The following is a 13,708-nucleotide window of genomic DNA, read 5'->3' as shown; positions in this document are numbered from 1 at the left end:
CATTAAATATATGTAAATGACACAACATTAATATATTTACTTAAATATTATTGGGCTACTATTACTTGCTTATTTTTTTTAATTTTAATTTTATGAAGACTCCCTCAGGTTTAGTTTGATTGGGTTTGAATGGAATAGCATGTTTCTCTTGTTGGCATTATGCAACAACACTGCAAGTATACAAGCAGGTGTATTGATAGTACATTTTTTACAATACCTAAATGTGTTGTTGATGGTGATGATCAATCATGATTAATGGGCTGTTGTGGTGGATTGGATGATACCTATAGTAACTAGTGGTTCATTAATGCTTAAAAAAAAACATAATGAAATGAGTCTTTGTAATGTAAAAGTATAGTGGTTATTCAATACCCAACTCTTTCACCTGCCAATAAGTTAAATGTGTTGGTTTGCTGTTGTTCTCCTCCAGGATTAAACCAATGCATAACTTGTATATATTTTCAAGGATCAAAAGTACAATATTAAGTAAAATATTTTTTTAATGTTAAACAGTTGTACATCACATATGAGTGAACGTTTTCCTTATTTAAATAAATGATGTAAATACTCCCCACTTAGTCTGGGTTAATGTCTTCCGCTTGAATATTTCTCAGGGGTTAATGAGCAAATCTATGTTTTTATTATTTATAGATATTTCTGTTTTATTTATACAATTCTCCATATCCAAGATACCATTGTATTGTTCAAATATGCATTCAGCCCTGAGCGCTGCATGTGCATCTTGGATTGTTTGCAAATGGGCAACCTGCCTGTATAATATTGACTGAGAGGAAATCAGCATCTTACAACGTCAGCTGGAATTTCATAAGAGGAGGAGTAATATAGCTACAATCTCAAATATGTACTATGGACACAATTGTGTGTTTTGATAAATGAAGATGAAGGTGTGGTCTAAATTCTTTCTCAGAATATATCACACCAAAAGGCAAAATATATTCAAAGAAAGAAGGTGCTATAGTCCATGTGTCAAATTATTACTGCCTGCACAGCATTAAATTGGATCTCCTAATAGTTTTAAATAAAATGAAGTAACGTATATAAATTGAGGGGGCCAATACATGTTATTTCTATCAAGTTTGTGAATGTGCATTTTTGTAAACAGCAATGTGCTGTTTAGACTCTTAAACATCAAGTTGTTAGTTTCGTCAAGTTTGATGTTTACTCAAAGTGAACGTTATTTTAGGAGATAAATAAAACACTAAAACAAACGGAAGGACACACTAAAATAAACTGTCAGTAAAAACCGGGAAATTGTGAGATCACGTGACTCTGTATTTCTCTCGCGATATTTTGAGAAGCTTCCTCACAGCTGAAAACATGGCAGACCAACATGGACGGAAATGGGACCGCTGTCTTGCTGATACAGCCGTGAAAACAGGTTAATGTCTTCTCACACAATTGCATATTATTATGTAACGCGTCTATAAGGTATTCTGTAGTACTTTACACGTGGCAAATATGCCGTGCGACAAGCCAGTCAAAGTCCTTTTCTACGGGACATCTGTCTGACCATCCTGGGGCAGTTTGCTGAGGTCAACGGTAAACCTGTCCGCTGAATGGGTAACACTAACGTGTTTTGTTATTTGGGTGAGGAATGATTAGGCTGAAGAAGACCACATAGCGTTGGGATACAAGCAGAGTTTTGATTATTAACAGACTGAGTGTGTGAAGTCATCGGTAGAGTAACGGAGTATACGGATGGCGTTACGTTGTCACAGCTGTAAAGGATCATTCCGTCCTTTTTCAGCCTGAGACCAATTCTTCTGATTCATCTCCATCACCCTCAACTGAAATTCATATTTTATTTTCAGTTAAATAGCAGAAAGGAGCATTACACTCATACTATGGAAGTCACGATTTGCTTGCCCTTAAAACTAAAGCATATCTCAAACATAGAAGGTAAAGCACCTGTTTTGACAGTCAGAGGTGCAGATTCAACTCAGACCAGATCCACATGGACCTTGGTAAATCTGAAGTCTGTCCCCCGCAATCACCCAAACCATTAGAAACTGCTGAATCTATGAGTGGGAAGGCACACATGATTATTCTGCTCAGTTAAACCACTATTAAATCCCCTCTTACTCTCTGTATTCTGTGTTTTAATAGCTAAAGTCACAAATTAGTTTTTGTCATTTAATATTGTTCCTTTGTTGTCGGACAGAATCATCCTAACACAGTGATTTAATCCTGTTTTATATGTGTAAATATAGCATAATTACATCACGTGGAAGGTGCCATTACATAGCATCATGATTGTTGTATTATAGGTCATTATGAGCCATCTGTGACAGATGGCTCATAAGCTCTGTTATAAACCGATGGGTTCAGAGATTGGATGCTTCATAACTTCCTTCCTTCCAGCCTCAGGGCTTGTCTGGGAGGACATATGTTATTGTTTTCCAAAAGATTTCTCCTGTCAACAGGAAAATGCAAAGCCAGCCTTTTCAGATTCATCCACTCTGGAGGGATAAATGCTGGCACGACATGGACTGAGGTGCCCTTTCAGAATTTCATAGTTCAGTGTGTCGAACTCTTATAGTGTCACCGGTGATGGGGTGACTGTGGCTCAGTGGTAAAGCAGGGTCGTCCTTCGACCAAAGGATCGGCAGTTCGATCCCCGCCAATGCTAGCCCATGTCAATGTGTCCTTGGGCAAGATACTTAACCCAGATATGCCACTGTAGGCGATGTATACATGACTAGTTAGTCTTGATGGGCAGGTGGCACCTTCCATGGTACCCCCTCCCATCAGTGTATGAATGGGTGAATGTAGTGGAAAAGCACTTTGAGTGGTCTGAAGACTAGAAAAGCGCATTACAAGTATAGTCCGTTTACTTGTGACCAGTGTTCTCCGTTGTACTCCGCAGACGTGTTTAAATTTACTGCCAAAACCATCTGCTAAGTATAACAGGGATTTGGAGAAAGTCAAGAAAATAAATAGATGTTTCCTGGATTAGAGGTTTCCTCCATTGCTCTGGCCTTCTCTCAACCAATCGTCACTGATAAAAACTAGACAGCGTTGCAGTGTGGAACAGATCACCATGGGGTTTTTATGTACAGTTTGTCAGTTGTATATGGAACAGTGTTGGTGCAGCACTCAAATACTTAGACTGGCAAACAATCTGACCCAAAAGACGCTTAATGACATCAACTTTGGCACAATGAAATGTGCTTCTTGCTGGGAGGAAAAACGTCTGCTTTGTGGCTTTTCTTTGAGCTCATTCTGTGTAGCAAACTGTCTGCTGTGCCAAGGTGTCTCTGGTAGCCAGAGAAACTCTACAGCATATGTTTTGCTCAGGAGCTTGGGGTTCATCATTTTTTGTTAGTTCATCAGGAAAATGTAGTGAAGCATTGTGTAACTGTGTTAATGATTCCAAACTGTTAATTTGAGACAACTCATAAACTAGATAATCACATAAAAGGTTGGTATCCTCTGGTTCTTCTGTATGTCATTTTTTATTTAGTGCCACAGGTTCAGATTATGTAGTAAAACTTTGGATATCCTACAACGGATATGCACTGAACAAAAAAGGATGAGAGATACTGGCCAGTGATACAAGTGAAAGCAAAGTATGTGCATTGATTGAGGGAAATAATTAGAAACATCCTCTTCATAACAGGAAACAACTGTCTTTTATTGGAAACATTTAATTTGAGGAACAATATTAGAGAGAGACAGGCCATTATAGTCTTCACCACATGTTCACAATGACACTACTATTATGCTGATGTTTTAACATGTACAATATTTTACCTTGTTCACTGTCTTAGGTTTGCATTTTAGCACACTAATGTTTTCTAATTCGAGCAAAACACAAAGTAAAGCTAAGGCTGATGGGAATGTCGCTAGTCTGGGTCATAAACCATATTATTGATTATATTTAAATGTTTATCTGATGTTGGCACTAGACATCATCATCAGGATAACAGTTATTGCAAGTTATCCCAAGGGCACAAGTCAGTAAGGAGAGCTGCACAATTAAAGTAACATTATTTATATTACTTCAATTACAATAATGACTGTCACCATGTCATACTAAGTAAGATTATTCTTTCCACTCAAGCTTTGCCGATCCTGAACAATGTCCCCTTCACCACACAGAAACCTCACAATCATTAGCTCTACGAAGAAATGTGCACTGTCTTAATCTTTTTAAACTGTTAAGCAATGTGAGTTTTAAGTCTAAAGTTGTGTTTTTTTGTTACACTAAATTCACAAAATGGAATGTATTTATTGATGCCATTTCCAAAAAATGAAATAATGAACAACCGTAACATTAACTAACTCTAAACTTCATTTTCTGTGAAACCTACTGAGTATTTTGTGGCCTGGGGGTTATACAGTTTATTCTACTGCAGCACAAATGTTTTTGTTATAAACCATCTCCCTTGGAGACATCCAGGCAAAGAGAGATGACGCCAAAATGAGATGCTGATCAGCCCTCATATTTTGCCAATGCTTTTACTGTATTACTGAGAGTGGAAGATCAGGGGCTTCAAAACTGCTCTTGCTGAAGAGCAAAGAAAGATCGAGGCTGCAACAGACGGAGAACCTTACATTTAACTAAATCTTTGCTTGAAATGGATGCAGATGACAATAGGTTATTGTTGATCTGCACTGATGGTGTGCAGGGTATTGTGTGGTCTTGTTGGACATTTATACATTGTGCAAAAGAAATAGGTCATACTGCATAGCTTACTGAATTCAATTAAGAGTCGGTGGGGCCCAAATAGCAGTTTTTTTTAGTGTGTTTTCTGTGCTGGCTGGCCTGCCGTTGGGTGTGGTGTGGCCTGCAGCGAGGTGAAGCTAAGCGAACAAACACATTCCTCCTCAAGATCCCACTCCGGTCTGAGCACTTCAAACAACGTAGCCAATGTTTGTGTCACTGAGACTAACCTTCTGCTTGACCGTACTGGGTCGACACATTGCTTACCTGCACATGTCTGCTCTCTTCGACCCATTACCTCCTCTGCCCTCCGCCTCGTGGACTCTGTTAACTTGTTCCCCCCCCCTCTCTTGCACCCCTTTTACTGTGTTCGTTCTTTCTTGGAGGTTTGTGCTTTCTTTCTGCTTTTTGTCTCCCTCTCTTTTCCTAATGAGCAATGTCTTGCTAACTTGTGCTATTTACCAACTCTTGCATCAGACATAATAGCAGCACCTCACTGACCTCATTACAACAGATTTACATCTATGCCAGACGTTTTTTATACTGGATCAGACGTGATCACATTACCTCAGTACTAAAGTTAAATAATTTTTGGATGTGTAGTTAAAGTCACTTAACTTGTTATTTTTCTCCTCTTTGCAGTAACTGGTCTTGCTGTGGGCGTTGTGTTCTCTGTCCTTCTCTTTAAACGTAAGTGCTGTTTCTTAAGTTAGATTGGTACATTCTTTATTTTTTTTAGAAGCACTTCTTTAAAACATAATCCCCCCCCCCCCCCCCCCCCCCCCCCTCCCTCCAGGTCGCACTTGGCCTGTCTCACTTGGTTCAGGTTTGGGACTGGGAATGGGATACGCCAACTGCCAGCATGACTTTAGGTCACCATACCTGGTTCATGGCAACATGGTTAAGGTGAGTGCAGAGGGTGAAACGTATTGTTTGTCAGAGATTTGTGAGACACAAAGAACATCATGCTTCATGATTTGTATGTGTGCTCATTTACAGGACCAGTAATGAAGGACTAAAGAGGAACAGGATTTGCCATGAAGTTGTTCATCCGTGTTTGTGTTGCTGCTCTTTTCTGTCCTGGCTCTAACGTCCAACGAGTCCCACATTGTGTTTATCAAATGCCGGTCAATGTATATTTAATAAAGAGATTATGGAAAACTTCATCTGTTTCTCCTTTTGTTTTTCTCTGTGCATGTTTGAGGAGAATGAAATGTGGTTTGAGGGTGGGAGGCAATTTTGTGTGTTAATGAGCTGGGAGACTTGAGCTCCTGCTGTTTTGGAATGAGGGCCAGGTTCAGCATCTGCAACCCTGTTGGAGAGTGGGAGGATGAAAAGTTGCACCGAATGATGGAATAAAGAACATACAGTTGGTGGGAGACCAATGCATTATGTTGAAAGAAAGTTATGTTTGCAAACATGTGTGACAAGAACATTATCATATAGTTTTCTATCAACACCATAACATGTAGTTGACCAAGTCTGATCTCCACTCATGCTAGATCATGACTTTGGACAGTATGCCGTGATTTATAGTCCTCTTAAGTTGTGCGAGTTGGACAAGCGTGTTTGCTGTGACCATAAGTTTTCTTTCCAGGGAGTTGGAATAGCACACGTCTCCATATCAGGAAGAATCTCTTACGTCTTGTGTATTCGTTGGCCGTGAGTCTGTTTGGCGTGGTTGTTTTGAGTGTGATTGATCACGTATGTGTGGTTGCATGGGCCTGCTAGGAGAGAAGAAGGATTGTTTGAATGAGCGTGTGCAGGCGCACACGTTTATCCAGACCCCTGGTGAAGCAGAATCTGTGGAATGCAGAGGAATGCCGTTTCTGGACTGGAGTCTGCTCTTATTACTAACAGGTGAGTTCTGCACTTTGCACTCTGAACATAACACATGGTTTACACTTTCACATCAAAGAAAACACTGCATGCTTTCTCTAATGCACACACTCCCCATTTTCCCTCTGCATCACACTAACAGTTTTCTCAGAAATTAAGCCATGTCACTCGTCCCCTGTCCATTAAAACATTTGTTTGCAAGTGAAGCATGAGACAGATGGGGGTGCCTTCTGGACACAAGCCAGGCTGAACACCTGTACACAGGTAGGATGAAGTGCAGGAATGGGCTGTGTGGGAGGGGGGCCAGTGACACAGGCAGATGCAACAAGGCAGTCAAAACCCATCCAACCTGTATGTGCCTGTCTAAAAGATCTCCATGATGAATCATAATGACCAGTTTAATCATGTAAAACTGCTTCACGTTGAATCAAAATTACCACTCTATGATGTACAAATGGTACAATGGTACAATTTGTTCATCTAATGGCTCAAAACTGTTCAGTCATTGTTGGTGAATATAACCCAGCCATGTCTGCTGCGGTAGCTTGTAGCTGTACACAGATATATTACTGAAGTAAAAGATGCAATAACACACTGTACAACTACTCAGTTACAAGTAAAGGTCTGGCATCGAAAATGTTATTGTCATAGCTTTCTGGTATCAAAAGGAAACGTATCCAGAAATATAGCCCATGAATGCTATACTATTATGTGTGTATTCATTTGTAAGTAGAGTTTGACCTTGAAATGCCTCGTAGCGTTCACTTTGCTTTGAGTCTGTCAGTGGTTGACAGACCACAGAGGCCTTAATCAAATCAAGTTGTCATGAGCACATGATGTTGACATAATTTCAACTTTTTAGGTAAAAGAAAATGGATCAAAGCATCGGTCTGTCGAGTGTGGATCTGTTGTCCAGTTGTGTTGCATTATCACAGTTATTAGTGTTTCAATTTTAAAACCAAAAAAACGTGTAACTAAGATATTGCCAGATAAGGCAGGACACTATTTGTGTTCCCATTTGCCTTTATGTCCTGTGAATCTGATCTGCGGTCTGGCCTCGTTCCTACTTTGGCAAACATTTGAAACCCCTCCTCACCCTCCTCTTCCTCCGTTTTCTTCCAGAAACGGCACAGCAGGACCCCTGTCTGGGGGCTCAACTGCGCCTCACTCTTGCTACAGAGTTTTACAACAAAAGACAACAACTTGGAAAAGGGTTTTCAGCGGAGTTGCAAGGGAATGTAACATTGGACGGGGAGAGAACAAAGGGGAGGGCCGGTCCGAGCTGCTGGACTCGGGGATGAGATAGCGCGCATAACGAACCCCGTCTCCCCATCCTTCCGCGTCGGACGAACGCTTCTTTTTTCTTCTTCTTTTCTTCCGGATGATGTAACTGTTTTATGACAGACTGGGTTCGGATGTATCCTCTCCGCTGACGAAGTGCTCACATCTTCCTCACGTTATCAGCGACAGCAAACCGCATCCTGTGGTTTCAGCAGCCAGGGTCCAGGTTCGTGTCTGAGCTCCGCGGGTCGTTGCGCAGTGCTCCACGGGCGGCTCCTCGGGGTGGGTGAGCGCTGGTAAGTGTCTCCTCGATGACCTCTGTCGGGGCGCGTTTCTTTACGTTACGTTTGAAACGAGTGGTTATTAGTCGCTTTACTTGATACTGTCGCGAATCAGCCTCCGGGAGCCCTTAACCCTTGTTACATTACTTTTAATCCGTTTGCTGCGACACTTGTTTAAAATGACGGTGGCGACTTCTCCCACTTTCCGAAGTACCTCGATGAAAAAAACATGAACTTGCCGATGAACAACCGGGGAAAAGACGTTGCCTAAAACTTTAAGGCGAGATCGATAATTAAAAGAAAGTCCGAAGGGAAGATTTATTGACATCTCTTTAACCTGTATCAACCGGACAAACTGCGAGAGACATTGTGGGTAACACACTAGTCAAATTCAGATTGAACCATTTAATCTAAATTAAAAGTCAGAGAAAAAAAGAGTAACTAACTATCTCGTTCGTTACTGTAACGCGTCATAGCTCGTGTTAACTCTTGTTCAGCTGTCCTTGTTGTTCATTGTATTTATATTTTTGTGACAATGAGAGCAACAAAACACCTCGTGTCAAATTCCTGGTGTGTTCACATACTGGTCAATAAAGCTGATTCTGATCAGCACTACCACTTTAACACAATACAGTATAAAGTCTGTAAATATGATGTGTTTTAAGAAAGCAGCCGGAAGTCTGTAAAATGAATTAAAATAGATTTATACTGATTTGTTTTAAAGAAAGTCCTCCCCCATCCGAACACACCCCAGATGGCCCTTTATCTTTTATATCTAAGCTATACACAATAGATCAGGAGAGCTCTATTGATTCTTGAAGACAAGGTGTCTTGTGTCAGAGACATATGGAAGTGCTGAAAGGTGTGTCTATGTGGGTGACCACCAAACACTTTTTTTTAATAAGCAGCAGGAGAAAACGATTTTGTGGGTTGTAAATGACGTGACTGGTTGAGGCATTTTTAAAAGAGAGTGTGAAACAGAGCAGAGGACAGACTATTAGAGTCAGGTGAAAGGAGCAGACATATGCCTCCCTCCCCCATTGTATTGTCTCTTTTTTGGACACAATGAACTAAATCTAGTGTTGTTTTCACCGTAGCTGGTGATTCAGATAATTAGGAGGTTGTCTCTTTTAATCATTCACATGAGTCAAACATGTGACTGCAGAATATATAAAGTAATGGGACCCCTGGGTTTCAAGCTGCTAATCAAATTGCCAATTCACATCTGGAGATATGCTAAATCCAAACTTCACATTAACTGTAAATCCAGGCCACATCCGACTTGAAAAAAACATCAAGAGATTTTGTGACTACCCTTTTGAATGTGTGTTTTTGTGTGGAACAAGGTCAACAGAGCGGTGAATTGCTGTGGTTTTCTACCCATCTAGGTGCAGTCATGTGGCAGAGGATTCAGATCTGTTGGGTACTGTTTGCACTGTATTCAGCGGCACCGCCTGCACACATCAACCGCCTGGCGCTGTTCCCTGACAAGAGCGCCTGGTGCGAAGCCAAGAACATCACACAGATAGTCGGGCACACGGGTTGTCAGCCTCGCTCTATTCAAAACAGGTCAGGATGAAGGCCCTCTCTGTCTCTCTCTTTGTCTGTCTGACAAGTTCTCTGCAGCTGAAAAAAGTGAACAGGCTTATGCAGAAATGTATATTTATTTCTTGTATTTAGGTAGTAGTAATTTGTTTCAATATAATTCAATTAAAATCAACTCGCAGAGGCTCAACATTTGTATGATACAGCTAATCCGTAGATTCCACTTGAAGTACAAAGAAATAACAAATTACTTTCACGACACTTTGTCGAACAAGTTTCAACTCTGCTTATTCATTTCTGTACATACTTGAAATAAATGTAAATCAGTTACAAAACTACATTTAAAAAAGAAATCTAAGATTGTTTAGAAAACTGCATATGTTGATATTAAAGGCAAACACTGGTGATAGAGATTATTGAGTTTGTTATTGTCAACAAATCTGAATGAAAAAGACCAAAACCAACAAAACCCATTGGTTCCTATATGAGGACATACATATTACGATTGGGTCATTATTGTGTACCTTTCAGCAAACAATACTCAAACTGGAGTATTTGTTGCTCCATTTTTATGTTAATGACATTCCGGAAGCCAGAAATACTGGAACCCGGACAATCTGGAACCCGAAAATTCCAGAACCCGATATTCGGAACCTGGGTATTCCGGAATCCGGACATTCTGGAACCCGGAACGTGGAATCCAGTGCAACAAAGTGGCCCAGTCATGTGTTTTCAGACACCAATGGAGTAAAAAAAAAAAATATATATATATGTATATATATATATATATATATATATATATATATATATATATATATATATATATATATGGCACTATATAACACTAAACATACTTGTTACAAGTATCACTTTGTTGTTTATTTCATTATTTTAATGTTGTGCTTGATCTGTAGTCAGTGAACAGAACATGCAACTGTAACACTGTGACAAGTAATTTCTATACTGCCTTTGAGTTACTCGAAATAGTTCAGTAATAGTTTAGTTAATCTAGTACGACAACTCAGGAATATTTCTATGTATTCCTCCCTAAACTGCAGTCCTCACAGTGACATGTACATGTACATGTTTTGCACACTTAACTTCCATGTTTAAAAAAATATTATTTGGGAAAAGACACATCATCATCTTAATCATTTTCATGTTGCCCAGTGATTCACTTTACATATTTATGAATAACAAGTCTCCATTTTGTGATTTTGTGTTTGCCTCAGGCGACCAGACATCCACAATTCTTGCTTTCACAGGCAGTTGAATCTTGCAATAATGCACTCTGTCCTCCTCACAGAGCTTGCCTGGGCCAGTGTTTCAGTTACAGCGTCCCCAACACGTTCCCACAGTCAACCGAGTCCCTGGTGCACTGTGACTCCTGCATGCCGGCCCAGACACAGTGGGAAGTGGTAAGATTTATGGCACATTAGCTCACACAAACTTGTCAAACCACAGGTTTCAAACATGAAAGAATCACTCTTTGTGTTCACTGGCAAACACAAAGCATAAGAGAAAACCCAAAATGGAGAATTTAGTATAGATTTGTGTTACAATTTTTGCGGTTTCCTCTGTGGGTGCCTGAACTCTAATCCTGTATCTTATATTCCTAAAGAATGTTCATTGTCCGTGTTAGCCAAAATGAATCCAGTCTTTCGTCAACCATGGCTTTGTAGTGAGGTGTATGTAGTTTGGAAAGCTGCCAGGTAAGCCAGGCGGGTGGGACTTCAGGTGAGGTCGCCTCATGTTTCAGTGGAAAATATTGTAACTTTTGGAGTGCACTACTGTTACCTGATAGATTCATAAATATTCATACTATTTTTGTTGCTTGAGAAAGTCCGTAGAAAGTGCATTTACATTCTCAGATTACTTCTAACTACCTGGAAAAGGATGTTTTTGTCTGTGGTTATGATTGTTTTTGCAGGGCTTTAAACAAAATTCAGTTTAAGACAAAACAAAGTCAGCTCTCACGAAAGAGGATACTGCTCCATGCTGGTTTGGCACTTGTGGTAGATCTTGATAAAACTGCTGAATTATCATTTTCAATGGATAATGGAAACAGTGAGAGAAAGTTGCGTGATGTCTTAAGAGCTAGAACAGCTTGTGCAAAATTGAGGTTTACAAGGTGCTTGTGTAGTTTATTTCCCGTTTATTTGATGGAAAATATGGCACAATCATTTCCTTAGCATGAAAATACAAAACCCTTTAACAAAGCAAAAACGCAACACTCAGGAGTACGAATTTAACCAAATACACTCACACACATCATCCATCCACATATACAGTAGCAGTATGCGCATATTGTAAGTATCAGATTTACTCATTTTATGTTCTTACAAAGTAGTAGTACATTACTCTCTGATCTACAAATTCTAATTCTTAAAAAAAGAGTAAACAACATAACAGAAATAAAAAAACAATATAGTTATTTTTAGTTGTAAATAAAGTATAATTTTTTAGGGCAGGAAATATAGTATTGTTAGCATTGTGAGCACTTACTTCAACATATGATGATCATTATTGTATATCTGACTATCAATAGTCAAAGACATGAACCGTATGAAATATATTTATAAATATATGAAAACGAATGAGTAAAACTATATTATTACAAATATATATAAAGTGGAATATTTAAGACAATGGCCAAATATAAAGTTCAGTTTCTGTTCATTGGGTTTCTGACAGTACAAGGTTTGACAAACCAGCAGAAATCCAGCAGCCATTAACTTTGCACCTCCAGATATAATAAAAACAAAACATTCAACTCCCTCTCTCTTTCTCTTCATGTCTATTAAATTTGTATGTAATTAATTGCATGTATGTGTGAACAGGTGACTCTGGAGTGCCCCGGCAGTGAAGAGTCTCCTCGTGTGGACAAGCTGGTAGAGAGAATCTTCCACTGTAGCTGCCAGTCCTGCAGTAAAGAAGGCGGCCAGGAGGGGGCGGTGATGCAGCTGTATTCAGCAGACAACGTCCTGGACGCTCTGTCTTTACCTGACACCCTCACTGGTGCTCAGTCTCACCCTCTGCCCCCTTCAGACACACACTTTAAGAAGCATGCTCACCCACACACAGACCATCACACACTACCACACACATCGGATGGAGGATAGGTACGACTTTCCTTTGTCACTTTTCTCATCTTTCACGACCTCCACACTGCATCCTTTGTACCAATCTGTAGTATTGTAAAGGCACTTTGAAAATATGGCTTCAGTTAAGTTTCTCTAAAGAAACACACACACACACACACACACACACACACACACACACACACACGCACACGCTCTTTCGCTCTCTCGCTCTCTCACACAAACTCATGCTATCAGATTACACTCTATTGTATATAAACTCATACAGACACACCAGCATATGCATTCTTTTTGTTTATTTCTGACTAAACATGTAAACGTGTGCATCTAGACAGTACATGTCTGTTAATATTCTGTAGTCTCATTACTTTTTATCTGCTTTATTGCAATAAATTCTATTGTTGTTATAACTGTTTGTCTTTTCTGTAATGCAAAGTGCCAGTTAATGTTCTCCTTTTCTGTCACAGTGAGCATCACAAGAAATGGAGTTGGAGAAAGTGTGAGAAACACCCACAGCTTCTTTTCACTGTCTCTAAAACTGAAGTTGTTTTTTGTATCATCATGTGGCTGCTGTTTGAATTGGAACATGGTGTAGTTTTCTTTGATTAACAAAACTACAGTCGAGGACAAACATTTAATAGATGTTTTTACTGGAGCACAGAAGAGATGCATGATGGGAAGAGACTGCCTGCTTGGCCTCAATACGATCTCACTGTGCCAGACAGTTTAATGAGATGCTGTGATGGAAAAGCCACAGAGAAAGTTTTACACATACTTTCACTTCTTTATCATGTTATTTGTGTTTTTTTGTACTTTAAGAATAATACAGAATTTAAAAGATGTTTTACAGACATGGGAGCAATGCTCCCATATCTGTTATTTATTCTTAGCCTGTCTGAAAAGTAAGAAATGAGGGGGGGGAAACCCACTTTCCTCATGCTGTGCAAAAATGCCTTTAAAGGTACGGGTTAAGC

At 39.7% G+C, this 13,708-nt stretch overlaps 2 protein-coding genes across 2 annotated transcripts; both read left to right on the top strand.

Annotated features, from left to right (window-relative positions):
- Positions 1 to 1,338: 1,338 nt before the first annotated feature.
- Positions 1,339 to 5,851, top strand: LOC306736762 (MICOS complex subunit Mic10-like; the record flags this gene model as incomplete). Its single annotated transcript, XM_079218425.1, has 4 exons — positions 1,339 to 1,399; positions 5,330 to 5,377; positions 5,484 to 5,593; positions 5,687 to 5,851. The coding sequence occupies 4 exons, from the start codon at positions 1,339 to 1,341 to the stop codon at positions 5,693 to 5,695; spliced, it is 228 nt and encodes a 75-aa protein (XP_079074551.1). The 3' UTR covers positions 5,696 to 5,851.
- A 2,056-nt stretch (positions 5,852 to 7,907) lies between these two features.
- On the top strand, positions 7,908 to 13,144 carry nbl1 (NBL1, DAN family BMP antagonist). Its single transcript, XM_079218966.1, has 4 exons — positions 7,908 to 8,103; positions 9,477 to 9,657; positions 10,940 to 11,051; positions 12,474 to 13,144. Exons 2-4 carry the CDS (start codon positions 9,485 to 9,487, stop codon positions 12,753 to 12,755), a joined length of 567 nt encoding a protein of 188 aa, XP_079075092.1. The 5' UTR covers positions 7,908 to 8,103; positions 9,477 to 9,484; the 3' UTR covers positions 12,756 to 13,144.
- Positions 13,145 to 13,708: the final 564 nt, after the last annotated feature.

This window comes from Taurulus bubalis (assembly GCF_910589615.1).
Source record: "Taurulus bubalis genome assembly, chromosome: 5".
NCBI lineage: Eukaryota > Metazoa > Chordata > Actinopteri > Perciformes > Cottidae > Taurulus > Taurulus bubalis.
This window is presented reverse-complemented; position numbering and strand designations above follow the sequence as displayed.

What these genes read in the sequence shown, in the direction of transcription:
- nbl1 (XM_079218966.1), top strand. Translation starts at nt 9,485, where the DNA reads ATGTGGCAGAGGATTCAGATCTGTTGGGTACTGTTTGCACTGTATTCA. An exon ending in CCTCGCTCTATTCAAAACAG is followed by an intron (nt 9,658 to 10,939) that starts GTCAGGATGAAG and finishes TCCTCCTCACAG; the next exon opens with AGCTTGCCTGGGCCAGTGTT. An exon ending in CCCAGACACAGTGGGAAGTG is followed by an intron (nt 11,052 to 12,473) that starts GTAAGATTTATG and finishes ATGTGTGAACAG; the next exon opens with GTGACTCTGGAGTGCCCCGG.